At 35.3% G+C, this 21864-nt stretch overlaps 1 protein-coding gene across 1 annotated transcript; it reads left to right on the top strand.

The window, feature by feature from the left end:
* The first annotated feature begins 6233 nt into the window (after positions 1-6233).
* On the top strand, positions 6234-14263 carry LOC106067584 (uncharacterized). Its single transcript, XM_013226777.2, has 7 exons — positions 6234-6262; positions 6762-6984; positions 7491-7562; positions 9992-10197; positions 10853-10958; positions 11855-12017; positions 13950-14263. The coding sequence occupies exons 1-7, from the start codon at positions 6249-6251 to the stop codon at positions 13964-13966; spliced, it is 801 nt and encodes a 266-aa protein (XP_013082231.2). The 5' UTR covers positions 6234-6248; the 3' UTR covers positions 13967-14263.
* Positions 14264-21864: the final 7601 nt, after the last annotated feature.

The following is a 21864-nucleotide window of genomic DNA, read 5'->3' on the forward strand; positions in this document are numbered from 1 at the left end:
TATTTGTGTTTTATTGCAAAAGATTTCTTTTTCTTTCTATGACAAGCTATTTGTATTTGATTGGTAATGGAAAAAACATTAATCAAAGCCAGTCTTGTGGTATTCTATAGCAATTTACATCTTTATTTTATGACACTAGTGGATCTTTTTTAAATTCTGTAATGGCTTCTGTGACCAATCCTTGATACACATCAGGTTAGGCATTTGTTCGATTTATAACAATGTATCAATTTGTTTATTTCTCCTTGAAGCAAATATAATAGCAAGATAACAATGAATCAATTGATGGTTTCATTTGTTTATCTCTACTTTCTAACATGGATTAGTTTACAACAGTTGTTCCATAATCTCAACGGAAGTACAGAGTTTTATCAACACTTTTGAAAAACATTTCATTTGGAGAATTAATGTCTCACTTACTGGTACACTTTATGGAAGCTTCCACAAGCTTGAACAAAGATTGTATTGAATTAAAGGTTTCCAGAAGCAGCCTTCCACGAGCCAGCAAGTGTTCAGCAATGGACTTGGAGGGAAAACATAGGACTGGTTTTTTAAAATATGTGTGCAGTTTCATTAATTTTGAGTTAGCAATTCCTGTGGCAAAATATGTAGTCTTTATAACCACGTACACATTTGTCAAGTCTCCCAGGCCTCGAACTCGGAAAATGACTTAGGCCTATGATTTGGAGAAGCAGCCACCTTTAATCTAAATGAACACCCCACTGTGCTCTAGACATGTATAATTTAATTTTTAAAAGTGTCTCCCTTGGTTAGTTGGGAAAACAAAATTTACATAGAATGAAAAAAAGTCAAACTATTCTATAAAATAGCATACTTGTCAGACAAAGCGACTTTTCACGGTAGTTCAGCTTGATTCGCACAATCATTCGTTACTTCTGGAACTGATAGCAAGACATTTTTATATCGACTGTGCATTACTTTTCTCTCTCCCAACTTTCCGCTTTAATACGTAGTCTTATTTACACTATCTGATTTGAATAACTTCACTAGAATTTTACTCTTTACGGGCTAACGACTCTCAGGTTAGTTCCTTTTCATTTTTCTCTAAGCCCCTTCTTTCTGTGTAACTTAGTCACTACCTTAATTGTAAGTAGGTGTCATAGTCCTAAGAGTTAGAGGTCTATAAAACTGTCGCCAGATCAGTATAAATACAAAGTGAAGAAACGTGTTGACTAGAATAGTCAAGTTACATAGTCCTGCACATTTTGCCCTATCTGATGCAGACAAAGCCGTTGATCGTCGGGCGTCTATAGGCCTACACGTTTTCGTTACGTATTCATGCATCTCTTTTCCAAATGGTCTTTTCATTGGGCCTCAAATGTGTGTCCCACGGCTTTCGTCAGAGCTCTCCAACTTACTTTCAGAGGCTATCTGCTGCCATCTACCTTCCTCTATGCCAGTGAGGGCAAAATGGCGCTTGAGTTGATCTTTATTGTGTTTAAGGGATGTATTTCTGTTACGCTTTCCCCTCCTCTAAGCTCGCCAAAAAGATCGCCTTAGGCATGTGGCCTTCCCCCCATGCGCGATAAGTGTCCGACCAAGAGAAACTGGCGAAGGGTAAGCAGTGCTTCTATATTGTCTACAAATATCTTCAGCAGAACATGCAGATCACGCATCAGAAGTTACAAAATGAATGTAAAAGCGCAGCAGTGTCCAGCGATGAGTCCCTGTCTAGAGAAATAGACAACTGTCTCGCTAAGGCCAAATTCGGATAGGCTATATATTTTAAATCTCTCTTGTGGAGTCTGCGGGACAGTAGCCCCCTGCCTGCTTTCCCTTAAATCCGACCCTATAAAATCAAACTTTTTACACACACACAAACAACAGACACAAAATTAGTAACTAACTCGTCGAAATTCGGATAGGATAGATTTTTTTTTACAAATCTCTATTGTGGAGTTCGTGGGGCCCTGTTTAGACCTACATGGCTGTCAGGATATTGATACAAGAACTAAATTAAGAAACAGGCTGACTAGAATTTTAAAGAATTCGACACACTAATGCCCTATCATCTATGACAGCATGAAAGACTTTTTAAAAGGCTAAATATAGGCCCTAAATACGTTGTACATATGCAGTCTATTTGTTCATGGTACACTGTGTCTACGGAACTCCTGCAATCATTTTCTTAGCAAGCGTATATTGGTTAAGAAGATTTAAAAGAGTGAGGTGAAAGGGGTAGACCTATTAATGTTAGCTGAGCCTTTTTTTTTTATTTTCAATAGCGTAAGGTGGAGAGCATGTCAAATTGTGTGCGTGGGAGAAGGGAGGGCATGTTTAGTGAAGAAAAAAAAAAACCATTGCTGCTCTCATTGTTAGCCATCTTCAAAACTCAACTTATATACAGTAAGCCTACAACGTCGTTTATCGGGAACGTCAAATATTCGGACTGCCATTTTTTTGTGTGACTGGCTTTTTTTTTGTAGCGATAATTTTTTAACTGTAGGCCTACGTATCTAAATGGGCTTCTTCCTGATGTGCAGCGAAAGATCAGTAATTTAATTATTTTTCTCAATAATGGTGTCTACTGGGCAACATATAACGCTTTGCTCACCTGTATATTTTTACTTAATTTTATCTTTACCTACGTCGCGATACCTCCATATGATTTTTCTTCACATTGTTAGTGAAATGGACCGTTTACAATATTCCTCATTCGGTTATCAGAACGATCTATTATCCGGACAGACCCCGTTCCCAATTAATCCAAATAATCGACTTTCTTCTGGGGCACATTTTGAATTCAAATTTCTGTGTCACAAAATGGGGGCTTCTTTCCCCACATGTCAGACCTCCCAGCCATCCGTGAGATCAGATTTATTCATTTTTTTTTCGATGATAAAAACGCGTTTGTAGTTTATTAACAAATGCCATTTACCTTATACGCAATTAGCCAGCTACCTCCCCGCTACAGTGGCTAGGCTTGTGTTACAATAGTAGTGGGAAGTAACTTATCTGGACACTGAAAATTAAAGGGCGAGTCAAAGGAAATTGCAAAAGTGAAATACACATTTTTTTTCGTTGGGTGAGGTAGAGATCATGTGATTAAAAGTTAACCTTTTTTATATGCCCAGATTTAGCAGCTCTCTTACAAGTGTTATGAAACAGCAGAACTTCTAAGGTTAAATAAAAAAAAATGTGTTGTATGAATAGAAATGGCTTTGAAAAGGTTGGCTTACTTCGTACTTCAATCGTGTCTTGAAACGGGATCGTATCCATTGTATTGCGGAGTTCACGTTTGAACTACTTTTTTTTTCCTTGCTCCGTCTGTCAAAGTCACGTGTTTTTTTTTTTCGTCATTGGCTGTTCCCACGGCTTTAGAGTTGGCATTAAAAATGTCACTCCCATTTGATTGCAACATAAGGCCTACTCAATAAATTGTTTCCTAATTTTGCGCTACGTCGAAACTTGTTTTGATTACAGATCTATAAGTGGAACTAGCTTTTTTTTTTAATAGCTAGGCCATGGCTAGGCTTTTAATTGTCTTACACATTTCGGAAGCAGGATTCGAGCTCAGGATCATTGTGACAGTTCATAACACATGGCACCGTCCAGGCATTAGCGTTATTGAAAGATCAATTATAATCTATTGTTATATAATCTTTTGTGTCATCTTTTGAACTGGAACATTGCTAGACTACCAATGTTAAAAGACATTTTGGTAAGGGTTAGGATGTCGAGACGTTATTTCGAGTTTGGTGTATGAAAAGACAAACGAAAAGCGGATGGCTTTATAAGAAGAGATCAACAAATCGGCTAATATGCAGGGAAAAAGTCATGAACACGGTCACGGCAGATGCAGATTCTCCCGATGTGAACAATTCACAAGGGATAGCAAGTGTGGGCGTTAGAAGTGAGCTCCTGACTAGTCTGTTGAAATTGCAACGAGCAAACGCCACTGTAACCGATACTCCTAAAGTGTTGCATACAGGAGAGAAAGTATCAGACTTACAAATTGTGATACAAATTTAATTTAGCTCAACGTACACCTGGCCGAGAGATGGAACGTCTAACTACAATGTACTTAGCAAGATGACACAAAAAAACCTGGCACAACTTTTTATCTTCTAAATAGATTTCGCTCGAAATTTCTATCATTCCTTTTTTTTTTTTAAAAGGAAAAAAGGGGGGGGGGCTATTGAGATTTTGTTTTTATTAAAGCCTTATAGATCTATTAAAACATTTTAATGCAATACAATAAAAGCTATTTTAATTAAAACAATAAATATGACTATAATATACAAATGAAGACACCCAGAGAAATACATAGTCAGCACTAAGGAATTGGATGGCCATCCCAGAGAAAAAAAATACAATACTTGTTTTTTAAAACCAATTACGAAATTTCAATTAAGTTTTAATTAGACGTCACTTAAATAATGCAAACTGTTTTTTTAAAGTCGTTTACAGAAAATACTATCACAAGAATTTGTATAAGATTACATAATTGAAATCCATAGACCACTTCACTTGTTTCTTAAATTAAATTTATAATAATAATAATAATAATAATCTTTATTGTCCGTATGGAAATTAGTCTTACAATTTGTGCATTACACCAAACAAAAAAACATTATAACTATAAGAAACCAAAGTGTACATTCACACCAGACTCATTCATAATTTACATGTGACAAAGTTTATATCAGATTGTTCTTATTTAATGATTTGATTGCCAGGGGAACCAAAGAGTGTTTGTGTCTTTGCGATCGGTGTCTTGTATCTCTTTTGTGATGGTAAAATCACAAAATCCTGACACAAAGGGTGATTCTTTATTTCGAGGATCTTGTTAGCTTTTTTTAAATAGATGTTTGTCTCAAACAACTGCCCAAATGGGGTTTGTTTTTTGCCAATGATTTTACCAGCAGCAAGCCTAGATTCCTGCAACTTCAACTTTTGTTTTCACAATTTAACTTTGATACAAACTTCTTTGAACTAACATGAGTGTCATTTGATTCTTTGATGAACTCCTGAACTACAACATAGAACCTGCGATGCTTTCATCCCTGAACATCCGACATCATAATACCTGGGGTGTCAGTCTCCTAAGACGACCAGCATTATAGACCTGCGAGGTTTTCTTAGCAAGCATAATATAGGAAAGGCGAGGTTATCTTCCGATTAAACTCTAGCATCCTTATATCATAGGGCCTGCAAGGTTACGACAGATTTAGTCTCTCAAAGCTCACACAATCTTGAGACTGTAAAGGTGAGAGTTGAATGTCGATTCTAAAACTGGCTGCTTTAGACTAAGTTTAGACTGAGAATTTCCGTAGGTTCACATGTAATCTAACAGCAAATAAAGTTTGAACAAAAGCATTCAAGTTGTAAACAACAGCATATGATATATGTTCAAATGATTACTATGTATGAAGAATACTATCATGCCTGGAGTCACTAACATAATTATTAACACACACCAGATGTATAAAACATTTAATTGATGCTCACTCAAAAAAAACAACAACTGTGTGTTTGGGGGGGGGGGGGTCAATTTAAAAAAAAATCCTAAACATGCTATTGTTTGTAACTCTGACACGTGACAGCTATTAATAGGAATTATATTCACTTACTTTTCAATTGTTATTATATTTCAATTTTTATTTCTGTAGAGAACTTGTGGTAAGATACGTACCACGCCCCTATCTATTCAATGTAACCTTTTTTTTAAAGCGTACCTTGGTTAGATTTCCCCCTCATGGCAATGCCAGTTTGGCGAAACCTCTTTCTATTTAAGACGGGGTTCGCTGATTTGACCAGATACAGTTTCAGACAGTTTTTCACCCACGAGCTGCATTTCAGCTGGTAGGACCATTTTTTTTTTGTTATTTACATTTAAATGTTTAAAGATTCTGAAAACGTGACTACCGTGATACCATTAGAATTTGCAAGCAGTCTACACTATCAAGGCTGCAAAGAATTAGAATTTCGTAAAAGCTTTCCAAAATGATTTTCTTTGATCTATCTAAATCTGAATACACTCATAAGTTGTTTAAAAGCTATACCTACGTTTAAAGCAAGTTTTAGTGTAGTAGTAGTAGTCGACAGCTGTTTGAGTACAAATATATTTTGTTGTTTATTTTCCCCTTATTTCCGTGAAAGATAGACTATGCACGCAATAATAACAGAAATCTCAAATTATTGAAAATATAAAAATGTTATTTCGCCAGGTGTCTTGTATTGAATGAGATAGTCGCGTCTCATAGTGGACACTAAATAGTCATTGGATGTTTGGAAAGACGTAATGCTCTTATTTAACTGAAAAGATAAAGTTATTCTTTTGATTATTATTGTTATTTGTGTGTGAAACAATGTCAACATTTTATAATGAAACTTATATTACGACTTACTCTTTCTTTGTTTGTCATGTATAACAACGTAATTATGAAGTGGCTTATGTATACAAGAAAACTACTTGTAAGGTTTTAACGGTCCAGAGAAATTTCTTTTAAAATGTTTGTTAATTGACTAAAAGTTATTTTTTTTAAAATTAATTAAAGAAATCGCTGCTTCAGAGGCTATATTTTAAATATTGTAATAAATTGTTAAACGTATTCTTGACGAGTTTTTTAACAGTGACAATATAGAGAATATTCATAAGGACCTATATAAATACAGAGATAGATAAAGATAGATATATAGACACTAGACAGATATATAGCTTTATTGAATAATCATAATTCATACATGAATAATACGTTATATATTTTATTAATAAGTACAGTTTTGAAACTCAACAGAACTTCTACAATGAGGATTCTCATAGCACTAGTCCTCCTGATGGTGCCAGCTGTTTTGGGCGGTACTAGATTCAGGGAACTGTACCAACAGATTGAGGAAGATTTGAAAGGGGACATGTTTCGGGATGCCAAAGATGATCCATCTGATGACGACTGGGGCGATAAAAAAGCCTGGGAAGAGATGAAAGGTTGGGGCGAGAAGAGATCTCGAGGTTGGGGAAAGGTTGGTCAATAGTTTAACACTATATATTTATCACTATTTGCACATAACTGTTTTTTTTTTCTTTCATAGTCATAGAACAACAAAATAGGAGGGAGATAAATGCCTTTATAAAAGATAGATAATTAAACAGATAGATTGATAGATAGATAAAGAGAGAGAGAGAGAGTTGAATATAGAGCAATATTTTACATTTCTTACATTTTATACTTTGTTATATAAATGATAAGATCATTACATTATAATCATTTACAATTTTTGAAACTATTTATGATTTTCTTAAGTAAAATGTAGATCTGATTATTTATGTGTTCTTTATCTGTCTGTCTGTTTGTCTGTCTAGAGAGAGAGAGAGAGAGAAGTAGAAACTTTTTTAGTCCAGCTTTGACAATCTTTATACTTTCTCTGTATATAGTATTATATATATGTATATATAAAGTTAGGCTACAAATGATACATACAAAATACTAGAAAAATGAATTGTGGTCTACACTATTTTATTCTACCAGTCAAGAGATGATGACGATGAAGATGCTAAAAAAGATTTGGTCGCTGACTTTAAACAATTTGCCAGACAGCAAGTAGGTTCAAGTGGGCAGAACTGCAACTTTAATTTTTCCTGTTTTTAAAACATTGAACGTTAATATAAGCAGATTTCATATGTACAGCACTTAATTTATTCAACCAGTTTTCTTTGAGTTTAAGGCGATCGATAGACATGAGACTTTCAGCAGTCTGAACAGGTAGAGCGGAACTGTTAAGTCCCCCCCCCCTTTTTTTTCATTTTGCCTATAGGCCTATCAGTGGTTCTTAAATGTGATCTGTGGACCCACAGGGGTCCATGAGACGACCGTAAAAGGTCCGCAGAAATATGAAAATTGTTTAGAATTAAAATAAAACCTCTTTGCTAAAAGCCAGTTTATCCGATGGGATAATTTTAATACTAATCCACTCGCCCCTCACTGCTATCTAATTTGTCTGCTATGTATTTATGTAACTTTTCCGCTTAGAGTTCCGTGAGCAAGTTTTGACTTTGTAAAGAGGTCCAGGGTCAAAAAGTTTGAGAGCCTCCGGCTTATATGACCCATTTTTAATTCTGCCATTTTTCTTTTAACATGCTAGCAAGCTGAGTTTAAACCTACATTATCTTTTCTAAGATCTTCACAAGTTACGCCTCCCTAGTCCAAATAATGTACGTTTGCGCACCCCTTAACCCCCCCCCCCCCTTTTTTTTTTTTTTTTTTTTTTTTTTTTTTTTTTTTTGAGAATCGCTGATCTAGATCTAGGTCTTACTTGTTTGTTTATTTTTTTTAGGTCGTTTTATTTGAATAAGTTCGAATAGAATCTTAAAAAGCAGTTTGAAATAATTTGGCATGAGGATATTGAGGTAACAATAATGATTGTTTGTCGACATAGGGTGTTAGCGAGGACTATATAGGCCTACAGCCTGGCAGTGTAGCTTGCGCTCTGGACTGTCGCCTCGATGAGCTCGGGTTTGAATCCCGGCCACTGACATCACATGCCTTCAATAAGTACATCTGGGATAGGATGTAATAACCATCACTTCTGAAGAAACTTCCAAAATATGTAAAACAACACAAGCAGATTAAAATATTTAGACGGGATTTAAGGACTTCCGTCTCAGTCAGGCCACTTGAGCCCTTTTAGACGATCGATTTGGAAAAAAACATATTGATTATCGTATTCATAAACCCTTGCGTTCGCTGGCACATATTTTTACAAAGCTTATTACAAAGGCTTATATCAACTCACTCTGTCTGTCTGTCTGGGTGGAATCTTGTACACGTTTGTTCTTCCCATTCCTATTCTCGGATCAAGTTGAAACTTTGCGCAACGTTTCATTGTCGATGACACCACATCAATTAATAAAAAATGAACCATCTAGTTAATCAATTAGTCGCAATTAATTTGTTTTGTTTTATATAGAAATGTACTACAGGGAGATAAGCCTTATGTAGAGAATTAGATCTTTCGCTAAAAATGTAAAACTACAGACTTTTGAAGACTAAAACACCTTCTGTTTTTATAAGTAATTGAATAGCTCAGCGGCTAACGCGTCGGCGGTTGATCGTGGATGTTCGAGACCTGGAGCTCAAATTCAGAATCGAGCAACTTTCTTTGAAATAACTTTTTTAAAAAGCAGCACGGAAACCTTCTCCAAGATACCCCCTCCCTCCCCTCCTGGCCAGCAAATTGATTGGACAGATCATTCTTTAAGCATGAACATTCGTTAAAGAAAAACAATTTATACAAATATTTCCAGTCACACAATTGTATTATTGTTAGTCCAGATCTGGGGGCTTGGTGGCGGAGAAAAAATCTCCCGTCTCCCCAGCGTCTGATCATCTAATTGATGGGGGCCTCCAGACAGAAAGGTCGTGAAGAGCCAATCCTTCATCCTCGCCAAGAAATAAAAGACTTTCCCGGGTCAAAGGTTCATAAAAGGGATTTATTTCGAACCTTTTGGGACACTTTCATCAGAGACGAGGTGGCTGAGGGGTAAAGCGCTCGGCTTTCGTACCGAGGGCTCTCGGGTTCAAATTTCGGTGAAGGCTCTAATGTTGGGGAAAAGTAAAGGTGGTTGGTTGTTGTGCTGGCCTCATGACACCCTTCTTTTAACCGTTGGCCAAATAAACCGATGACCTTTACATCATGTGCTCCATAGATAGCAATGTCTGAAATGGATTACTTAACTTTACTTAGTCTAGATCTCTACAAATTAATTAGCCTACTTAATTGTTTGCAAACAATTGATACAATTTCACCAAAAATTTATTTTTGTATTAAATAGTGTTTTTATCTTGCTTGTTAATCAGTTTAACGCGGCTCTTTCTTTCAATGACAAATTAAATATGTCTGTTTAGTTTACTGTATTATTTGAACATGATGTATGAAGTGATTTATTTATTTATATTAATTGTTAAATATTAATAAAAATGTTTTGTACGATGGTCTTCCATAAATTCCAATTTTGTTGCCAACTCTAAAGGCTATGAAGGAGGCTGAAGAGAAAGAAGCCAAAGCAGAAGTTTACCGTCAGATGGAAAGAGTTCAGATGAAAAAATATCTGTCAGAGAAAATGGAAGAACTAACTGAGAACTTTGAAGCACAAAGGATGAAATTCGTCTTTCAGACCACAGTACACTTTCTGTCTCTGTGCCAGGGCGGCAGCAATGCTAAAGAAATGTTAGAAGAGTAAGTTAATAAACAAAAATCTAAAGTTAGCTTCAAGTCACGGCAGTAGTCAAGTGTGACTCAAAAGGACAGGTACATGTGGAAATTGCAATAAATACGAATGCTTAGGCTATAGGCCTATTCTTTGTAAGTTAAAAAGTGCTAAAACACTCTAGGCATGTTGCAGGGGAAATATTAAACATATTCTAATAAGCCTATGCTATTATTTATTTTTTAATTTAAAGCATTGCTAACGGAATGATGGAAAATGTATTTCAGGCATACAACTAATAAAAAAAGAATGTCCAATTTTGGCAGATTGATGGCATAATTCTAAATTCTGCGGGTGGTCTTTTCGTTAAGTAATCTGTGCTATTTTAAAGCGAAGATTTTAGATACAAGTTTGCAGCCCTTATGGCCATCCCTGATTAGAAGCACTTAAAAGATATATTGACATGCTTTTCATTTTAAATTCTGTAAAAAAAATGTGGATTTTTTGGAAGAACTCATACCTGGAGGCTCATCAATACTGTGCAATATTAGTGTAACAAATGTCGGTTATTTAGATTACAAGATTTGAAACTAATATGTTTGAATAACAATCCAGCTTCGACTGACGCTAACATCAATAGAGAAGTGTGCCAGATATTTTCATGTAAAAATTTTTCGTTCGCAGATTGGACGGTGGTCAGCTGGGAGACAATGTGAAGATCTCAATGAATGATACATTCAGTGGTAATGACACCTCAATGGCAGGAGACACTGAAGGGTCATTCGATGGGGTTTGCATATTTAAAAAAATGCATTGAAAATTATACATAAACTACAAATCAATTATTATTTGTTTTTAAAGGCAATAATAGAAAAAGAATAAAGGGATACTCTGTTGGAGGGTACATAGAGATAATTTAATATCACCTTTACTGTCACCTACCTGCCGTAGTGTAATGAACCGTTGGGGCACCACAAAAGATCTGTCGACCGTCTTTATCCATTCCATTCCGTTCTTTGCCTTGTTTAGAATATCCTTCAATGACGCGCGTCCATTCTTTTATGCTGTCTTCCCATCGGTTGTTTATAACATTTAAGACTGAGTTGTTGTTTTTTTACAAACCTTATATAAACTCAATCTGTCTGTCTGTCTGTCTGTCTGTTTGGTACAATTTGTGCACATGTTATATCTCCCACTTCCCATTCTCGAATCAAGATGACGATTTACACAATTATTCACTGTAGCTAACAAACCATGACTCAATAAAAATATTAACCAATTAATTAATTAATTAGTGGTAATTAATTATTTTGTTTAATACAGAAAAGGGAAAATAAATCCCAAAGCATTGAGATTAATGACTGTATAAGTGGAGTTATTCCCCTTAGATTACCCCCCCCCTTTTTTTTTTTAAGTAATTTTTTTAAAATTTTGCATGTTGTTCCTCTCTGGCTCATGTAAAAACAGGAAATAGCCCGATGTTTCACCTTCTCGCGATCAGGTTCAAAGCACAAAAATAAATACGTAGATGAAACCAATGTTGTTGTTTTTTGCCCGGCTAGGTGACCTTGTTGAGTTTAATAATACATTCATATTTACATTCTAATTAGCATCGATATTATTTTGTTTTCCTGTGACATTTAATGTTTGGATATAAAGCAATTTTGTTTCCAACTTTACATCTAGACACACCTGAAATGGTTTGCAGAAATGGACAAACCAACTAAGATCAAATACCTTCTCTTTGGCTACATGATGTCCATGTGTGGTGCTGCACAACAAATGACCGGAGAAATACAACTGCTGCAACTGAAAATCGACCAGTGCAGGCAAGGAGTCGCACCCTGTGGTAAGTGCTTTAATATTTTATACCTAGTATAGAGCTACTGACCTCAACATTTAACTCTGTGAACGTTGTCACTTTGTTATTTTTTTCATTCACGACTCTATTGCTTCTCAGTTAATAAACGTTGTATTTAGGGTTTTGACGATACATTTTTGACTCCAAACAATGTTAAGGGCGCTATTTTAAAAGATCAATGTTGGCAACTAAATAATACATTTATGATGCCGGATACACCAAAATAGACAGCTATTTGAAGTTATCCACCATCCTAGCCAACTAAATAATACATTTCTGTTAACCGGATACACCAAATAGATAGCTATTTGTAATTATCAACCATACATAAAAAAACCTCCCATTATACTTCGTCTTATAGAGAGTATAAAGTTTAAAAGTCATAGAATGTGATTTCACAGTAATCCCATCGCATTCAAGAGGGACTAGATAAATCGCACTTGGGAATATGACATTCCTATTAACCAGTAACTTATCTTAGTCGACCCACGGACATATAATATGTATAAAGCCAGCTTTTAAGGTTAATCCTTAAGTGTACTGGCCAGTAAATTTGTCGCATACCTTTCCCACTTCTCTCCCAAGTGCAATATATAAACACCAGATCGAATTGAATATCTTTTCAATCAGCTGGTAGCTGTTGAATACGACTATATAGAAATTACCCATAGTCAGCGCTGCCTTGCGCCGCATATAGTGATCTGGATCAGTACCGAGGCGCAGCGCGCTACGTAGGCCCCTATATGGTACCACCGAACACAGTAATGAGCATTGCCATTGGGGAACTTTGGACTCCCGGTACACGCCCGTCCATTGGATTTTCCAACGGCCATTTGATAATGGTGTCTTTAACGGCGTTTCTCTCTTGGAAATACTGTTTGCAGACAGAAAAAATACAATTGGGTTAAACCTGGTTGCGAGTTAGCAGTTTGTGAATGAAAAGAATACGACCTTCTTACACACAATTCGACCAGTTCCACACAACTTATAAGTGAGCTTCCTCATTGCCTGACAGTTCTCGCCAAGAGCTGACCATATTTTGATTCCCGTTGCTCTGACATTCGTCACTTTGCCTATCTAGTACAGTATGTTTATGAGAGCAGTCAGCACTCTAGCAAGGTTTCTGTAATAGTTTTATAGGGTCAGTGGGTGCAAATTTACTTATAATTAGTGGCAAAAATTTCAGACATAAGATAATCATAGTGGTCTGAGCTTTGATGAAATTTTCATTATTTAGATCCGGTTCACGATATAATACAGTAAGAGAGAAAAAAGAGAAAACAATATAGAGAAATGGGTTGGGGCAATATAATGAAAGAAATAAATCAATTAAAGGAAGGTTTTGAGAATATTAAGTTATACATAATGATTTCCATCCCGATGCAGTTGTGTAGTGTAACAGTAAGGCTACTTTTAAATACACACATGATTCAATAATGACCATATGTGTATCACAACGAATGTCTATAGGCATAACTGTCTTTTGATTAAGACCAATATTTATTACTATTGATATTACTGTCTAAAAGTAAAAGTCTATGGTAAAAAAAAAAAGAGCCCAGTAGAAATGTCTAAGAAAAATCGGAAAAATCTTGGAAGACAATAGCCACCCGCTCCATCATAACTACGTCAGGTCGTCGCGAAGTGGGCGACTACTTGTCAATCAAGACAAGAACAGAGCGGTACAAAACTCGATCAGGAAGCATGAAAAGGACCAAGATACCTGTTTGTAGTCGCTGAATGAACTCTTTATGTTGTGTCTGTTTTATTTATGTGTATGTTTCTCTGTTGTGTTGTCTTTATATTAGAAAAGAGTCCTTGTAATCACAACAAATTTCTATATGGATCAATAAAGCAGTCTTAGTCTTAGTAAGTGGTTAGCACATTGTAATTCTATACATTTGAAACTATTTTCTCTAGGAGACTTGGTTCCATAGATGATGACGACCTACACAACTAGAAGTGAGACAGCGTCTTCCGAAATTACATTCAAGTATTGGCTTACAAATCACAGCTTTTCATCCAATTCATTTTTTTATATACTTTAAATTTCTTTTTTTCACGAATCGAGCCATTACATTTGTTTGGTTAGTCATGATTTATTTTCAGTATTCAACATCAAGACATGCTTTAGTTGTTTTAAAATCATTTGTGAAGAAATTATTTATATACTGATTATGTGTACAGTAGGCCTAATTGTGTGTGCAGTTTCTAAAAATAAACAAAGTATTAAACTTAATTTGTTATGTTTTTTATATATTAAAGAATACATAAGAGCTGGTCTGTTATAAAGATACACACCAGAAGTATTAAGTAAATGGAACATGTTTGTGTACTTGCGGTAAAGTGTACACGAGACAGCGGCTACTGGAACAGTTTGTCCTACAGTAGTACACACAGGAAATGCTACAGTATGTGTATAGGCTTAATAACCAATGATTGGGTGGCTTCCTATTCCGATGCATACTAAGAATTTTCTAATTGGCAGCATGGAAACCTTCTCCCATGTAATCTTTCCCCTCACATGTCTATGGAGCATAAGGCAATGAGCATGCAGTAAATAAACAACATATTTCCACAGATCTTTATAAGGCCATTTGGTGATTGAAAACAAAACATTTGTTCAACATTCAAGAGATCCTTATTTCTTGACATCTTATTGTAATTATTTTCTTTAAATGATAAGTTGATGCTTTTTTTTTTGCTTCTTCTAATTTTACCTTCTAAACATAAGGCAAGACATCTTCCTCACTATTTTTGCTTGGTATTAATGTTCCAGGCTCGAGTCCTATAAAAATAAGCTTAGGTTTTTGCCGTTTTTTGGAGTAACTCTACATTCTAGGATTGTTTCATAAGCATCAGACTTTGCTTCTCGGGATTCGCTCATTAATTAAAGTTCTTTAACACGTTTAATGCTTATTCAACCTTTCCATTCAGCTATTTCTATTCTTATATCCATTTCAAACAGTTATGCTCCATTATAAGATAGGCCTAACTCTATAACAAATATATAGACCTAAACTGAAGTAGGCCTACACAGTCATATATATATAAACCTTGGATTGAAAATCAAACATATAGATGTATACTTGATACAGTTATCGGTGTCTACAATCTAATAAGAATTAATTATAATGATAATTGTATTTATAAAGCGCAGTTAACAAAGATAATGTAGATTCACACTCTAGAACATAACAGACATAAATAAAAGAGTTAAAAAGACTAATGTACATCAGAGACAATGGCATTAACCAGAGGAAATTCAATGTACCGATTGTTTAGTTGATGAAGAAAATAAAAACATTCTTAAATTTCTATGAGAAAAGCGTCCGCTGGCTGAGCATTGGCAATATATTGTTATTGTGGCTTAACTTTGAATCCCAAAATTTAGATAGATGTAGCCTGACTTTATCTTATATATTACAGGCGTTACTTAAAAAAAAAGACAAAAAAAAAACAAAAAAAAAAACAATTACGCCCTACGCATTTCACCTGTCAATCTAGTCATGCATGTTAATCAACGACTTAAACTCATGTCAATTGTTTTCCTGGCTGATTCAGGCAACCCATTCCATTCTCTAATGGCGCATGGGGAGAAGGAGCACTTGTACGAATTTGTTCTAGCGCATGGAATAAGAAATGTGCTTTTAGAATTGACAAACGTGTATTGTAACTTTGATACTAACATTGACAGTGATATGGAGTATGTGTGTGTTTCTATGTGACAGTGAGGAGAGGTAAAGCGATTGGTTGGTGGCTGTGCAGTGTAAAATGATGAAATATGAGCAGATCTGTCTTAATGGACGTTAAGAACGGCAGATGATCTAGAGACAATATAAAGACATGTTCTTGTTTTGAATTAAATAATTGTTGCATGAACGCAATCTTTCAAAGCAATGTTAATTTAATAATTAGCTTTATTATCATAAAATATGTGTTAATTTTATGAAGCGTCTAGAAAAATGCCTGCCATTTATTTACATTCACAAGTAAAAGATAAAAAATTACTAACGTCACATTTGATGAAAAAAAATTAAATTATTGCCAATAGTATCAACAGCCTCATTGAAGTAAAAGAATAGAATGTCGAATTTAATAATAAAAACAAGCTTAATACATTCACATACTGTTAAAAAAACAACAAAGTCTGCTGCGTAGGCCATTAGGTTATTGCTTGTTAAAATTTTTGTTTTTAATTATTTTTTTGTTTGCCTTCCAATGTAAAGCTTTGTCTTCCTTTCTGTCCTAATTTGGTAGGGCAGGTGCGATGTTACAATAATGTTGTATGGCAAAGGGAGAGAACTGATAATTGTTCAGGAAAATTATAATTCATGTATTATGTACCCGTAACAATGATATCACATCTTAGCTTATTTTTCTTCATTTTAGCTCAATATAGAGGGGAAAAAAAATGAAAACCCCATTGAAACAGGTGTATGTCTTTTGCTTTGTTTTATGTTTTTAATTTTTCGGATATTTAAAAAATGCAAATTAGCACCAAAATGTATAAATACGAAGCGATAGGCTAAATACATTTTTTATTCCATATCTCCTATAGGTAAGCATAGACCCAGTCTGTTTATACGTACCATTAGAGTACACAAAATCCAGGGGGTCTGTGGCTGATTGGAGCTTAAGTTTCTAGTTAAGATATAGTAGAAGTTTAACTAATCGAAACACGAATGGCGTAATAATCTTTTTTTTTTAAAGAACCTTTGTAAGTCATTAGATAAGACAGTAAATCCTTCAAGTTGTCATAAGAGATCCATCATACAACCCGGCTTCAATTTATAAAAAGGTTGCCGGACACCAGCACGCCTATAGGAAGATAACAAGGAGGATAAAACTTGACAAAGGAAGGACCAAAAATAAAAGACAAATAAGACTTTATAAACACAAGAGCACAAGACAAAGTAGAACCACAGTGGTTGAAAATAACGATGGAACTCTTCTGACTGAAGAAGTAGATATGCTTAGAAAGTAGACAGAATGTTGCAAATATCTGTATAACTTCGACATAAATACCTTGGGATAACAGAGAACTTGGAGAGGCTCCAATACTACAAACAGAATTAGAGAAAGCATAAAGACCACTTAAATATAGCAAGTCGCCTGGAATTGATAACATGCCATCAACATTTTAAAAACACGGTGGATCACACGTAACTAAATGTTTAAGGACAATATGCCAGAAATTATGGGGCGAAAAAAATATGGCCGAAAAAGTGGCCCCAATCTTTAAATATTCCACTGCCCAAGAGAGGAAACTTGAGACAATGCCAAAACTATATATCTGATCTGGTCATCCGAGAAAGATAATATTTAACAGACTTAAGAGAAAAGCCGAGGATGTCCTTTCCAAAGAGCTGGAAGGCTTCAAAGCAGGTAATATCAAACTGTGATGAAAAAATGGCTTCAACACCAATAAGAAACTAAAACAACTTCAAAACTCTTTTGATCAGGAAAGTGATGAAGCTGTTCGACATAGATTATAACCTTATCGATTTTTATCAAATCCTTATATTAAAACGCAAATTACTCATACTTCTGAGCAACCAAATAAGAGAAAATTTTAGGACATCCACAAGAGTGCGGCAAAGATGCTTTTTCTCTCCAGCTTTTTAAAACATATTTCTGGATCATATTATGATGAAACTCCTAGCTTTATAATTAACGGGCTGCCTATTTCCAATCTCAAGTTTACAGATGATATAAACCTCAAGTGAGATAATCCAGATCAGGTACAACATTTTACTTCAAAACTGGGTGTTGCAGCTGGATTAGTTGGCATGGAAATCAGTGCTGAAAAAAGCAAAATATTAGTTTGCTGTGGAGATAGAACGAAATGTTGCATACAGTTGAATGGCAAAACATTAGAAGAAGTTGAATCATTTAAATACCTAGGTTCAAATATAACAAGAGATGGCAATAAAAAAAAAAAAAAAGAAATTAAACACGTTTAAGCTTGGCGTCCGCTGTCATGAACAAACCGTTGAAAATTTGAAAGAGTAGCATCAGCCTCGAAGTAAAACTAAAACTGTAGTCGTGCATAGTGGTCTCTGTACTGCTATATGGTTGTGAAAGTAGAACACTGAACGCTGAGGCTGAAAAAAGAATTCACGTATTTGAAAGTAAAGAGTACAAAAAATGTTTGGTATCAGATACCAGTAAAAGTAGACAAATGAGTTTGTACTTTTATAAGTCAACACTCTGGATGGCAAAACCATGAAGAGACGAAAGCTGAGAGCTGGTTTGATCATATTGTAAGACATGACTCATTGTCAAAAATCATCCTTCAGGGTACAGTGGAGGGAGCATGAAGAAAGGGTCTTCTAAAGAAAAGTTGGCTGGATAACATAGAAGCATGGACCGGCCTCTCTCTTTTCATCAGTTTAACCGAGAAATACATAGAAGCCTAATTGAAAAAGCACTGGTTGTGTGTGTGAGAGTATTTGTTTCGTGTGTGAATATTGTTCGTATTTGTATCCATATTGTTATTGTTATAGTAGTTATGCTGAGGAGGACTATTGTAGTAAAACTGAATTTCCATTTGTTAGGACCAATAAAATTATTTTATATTCTGCTAAGAACAGCTGCTGACAGGTAAATGTGGAGGGATTTGGTTACGTAAGCTGTCCCCTACAACAAACGTTGTCAATGGAATGATGATAAAACTGTAAAAACTAGGATTACACTATATTTAATGAAATATATTAGTAAACTCAAAATCGTTAACCTACTTTATATCAAATATCATATTTCTTTGACGAAAAATTTTACGGTTGCTCATTATTCACAATAATATAAAATGTGAAACATAAAGCACATTTTCTTCCTCTAATATCCTACTTTCTGAGAAACAGTACCTCTAACTAGGGACTCTGGTTCTTTCTTCTGTCCACGTATCAGCCTAAGCGCTTGTATCTGTGCATATCTTGTTTCTGCATCCGTGAGAGCTCTTGATGCGTATGCAATTTATACGACCTTCCTGGAGTAATACAGCTCCCAGTCCATCTTTACTTGCATCACATTCTATCTCTACGTTCTTGTTGACATCATAATATGCCAAAACTGGAGGGTTTGTACAAAGATGTTTCAATTCTTCAAATCTCTTGTTTTGTTCATGATTCCATTGAAATTCTACATCATCTTTTGGAAGCTTTCGTATTGGAGCATCTGCTTGACTTAGACTAGGAATAAATTTTGCTAGGTACTGAATTAAACCTAGAAATCTTCTGATTCCATCTTTGTCTTGAGGAGCTGACATGCCAATAATTGCCTTTATCTTTGCTGGATCTGGTTCTAAACCTTTCTCTGACAAGATATGGCCCATATAAGGTACTCTGTTTTGCCTTATCTTGCACTTGTCATAGTTGCATTAGATTGTACTCCGTTGCTCTTTGCATGATTGTTTCAAAATGTGATCATAATGTTCAACATCTCTACCAGCTACTAAAATGTCGTCTATGATGACATATGCTCCTTCAATACCTTGAAACATTTCATCCATAATTCTTTGGTAAATTTCTGGCGCTGATTTGATCCCAAAAGGTAATCGTAACCATCTATATCTTCCCAGAGGTGTGTTGAAAGTTGTGAGAAATGAAGATTCTCTTTCAAGCTTTATTTGCATAAACCCTGACTTGGCATCGAGAACTGAGAATATCTTCGAATCTGGAATATTAGTGATCACATCTTCAATAGTTTTCATCGGGTGATGTTACCGTCTGATTGGTTTATTAAGATCTTTTGGATCAATACATATTCTCACTTTGTCATTACTGAACGAAACAACCATGGAGCTAACCCATTCAGTAGGTTCATGTACTGGAGGAATAAATCCATCAGCTTGCATTTCTTTAAGTTTTTCTTCAACTTTAATGCGTAGTGATGCTGCTAAGCGACGTGATGGATGGATAACTCCTTTAGCATTTTCATGTAACTGAATCTTATATTCTCCTGGCAGTGTTCCAGTTGTTTTCAGCATTTCAGGAAATTCTCTTTGTAACTCGTCTTCTGCCTTGGATTCTATGCTGTCTATCCGTTGTAGTAGTCCTAAACATTCTGCTGTGTCACCACTCAAAATGTTCTCTTGACTAATGTCTACTACCTCAAACCTTGCTTTCACCTCTTGGATATTATTTTTCAAAGGTAGCACCACTGCTCCTACAGTCTTAATAACATGATTAGTGTAAGACTTGAGTGACTTTGCTGAATAAGCAAGTTTTACTTTGTCGTTGAGCTTTTCAAACTCTGACTTGACAAGAATGTTACACCTTGCACCAGTGTCAATACGGAAAATTAATGTCTTGCCATGTACTACTAGTTTTACAGTCCACTTGTCTTCAACGACATTGATGTTCTCAAGATTACCCTTTTTATACTGGCTACTTGCAGTGCTAATAGGTACAACATTTTCATCACTGTGGCTGTCATCTTCTACCAGATTGACGTTGCGTCTTTTTCTGCACATTTGAAACCAGTGGTTTTTCTTCTTGCAGAAATTGCATGTGGTTCCTATTGCTGGACATTTTCCCTTTTCTTGGTTCTTGCCGCATTTACTACATAATTTATCTGAGTTGTCTTTAGACTTCTGCTTGAGTACATTGTGTGACTGTCTCATGATTGTTAGAACTTCTTGGCCCCTAAACATTTTCACTTGGCTTTGCGACATCTCATATTGTTGTCCTATTTCTATAGCCTTGCTAAGGGTCAACTACTGTCCCTGGTCAAGTAGTCTTAACTGTACCTTTTCGTGTATGACTCCACTAATGATCAAATCAATAAGTATTTCATCTAGATCATCATACTCACAGTCCATAATGAGAAGCTTTAGGTCTTTAACAAAGTTATCAAAACTTTCTCCTTCTACCTGCTTTCTCTGATGTGCTGTAAATCTTGTCTTGGTCTTATGTAGTCTTCTATTTTCTTTAGTAGCAATTGCGGATCTCCCTCTTCACTATCACTAATATTTAGAGTTTTGTAAACCTCACGGCTTTTTGTTTACTATCGGCACCAGCTAACGGTCCTTTGAAACAAAAGCTCACCTGCTGTTGAAACCTTAAAAACTCTTGGTACAGATCTTTAGCATTCCAATTCAAGATTGGTTGCTCAAAATAAAAAGAAGCCATTATTAGATTAATAAAAAACTTTTTCTGGACAGCTTTTTAAGTTTTACTCTGACACCATGTAGAATATTTGTATTACACAAATAACAAACTAGTGCTTAAGAGGGAAGACATATTAGGAACTCCATTTATTACGTAAACACAAGCGGTGTTGCACTGACGCGCTAGTGTGCAAATGTACATAAAATATCATTATGTTACAGCGCTCTTTAAGCGTTATTTTGCCCATGAGTACAATAGAGGAGCTCTGAGTAACAGATTCATTTTAAAATGTCTTGTTTGAACGAACTATTCGTGAAAGAGGTTGTCTGGGGTGAATGTACACTTTGGTTTCTTATAGTTATAATGTTTTTTGTTTGTGGAATGCACAAATTGAAAGACAAATTTCCATATGCACAATAAAGATTATTATTATTATTATTATACCTGCCATCATTCTGCTGTTTACCAAATTATTTGTGTGTTATAACCACAAATATTAATGTATAAATTCAATCCCTTGATAAAATGTTATAAAGTAAACAACTGAATGAATACCTTAGGGAAGACACCACCCAAAGAAAGTGGACATGTCCTCCTTTTGCCGGCGTCTGGTAACCTGGCCATATGCTTAAGTGGGCTTAACATAAATATACATTTTGAAGGTAAGTGCTGAAACGATAAATGATACATACACTGTCATATATAATTGCAGCACAATGTAC

This window comes from Biomphalaria glabrata, chromosome 13 (genome assembly GCF_947242115.1).
Source record: "Biomphalaria glabrata chromosome 13, xgBioGlab47.1, whole genome shotgun sequence".
Classification (NCBI taxonomy): Eukaryota; Metazoa; Mollusca; class Gastropoda; family Planorbidae; genus Biomphalaria; species Biomphalaria glabrata.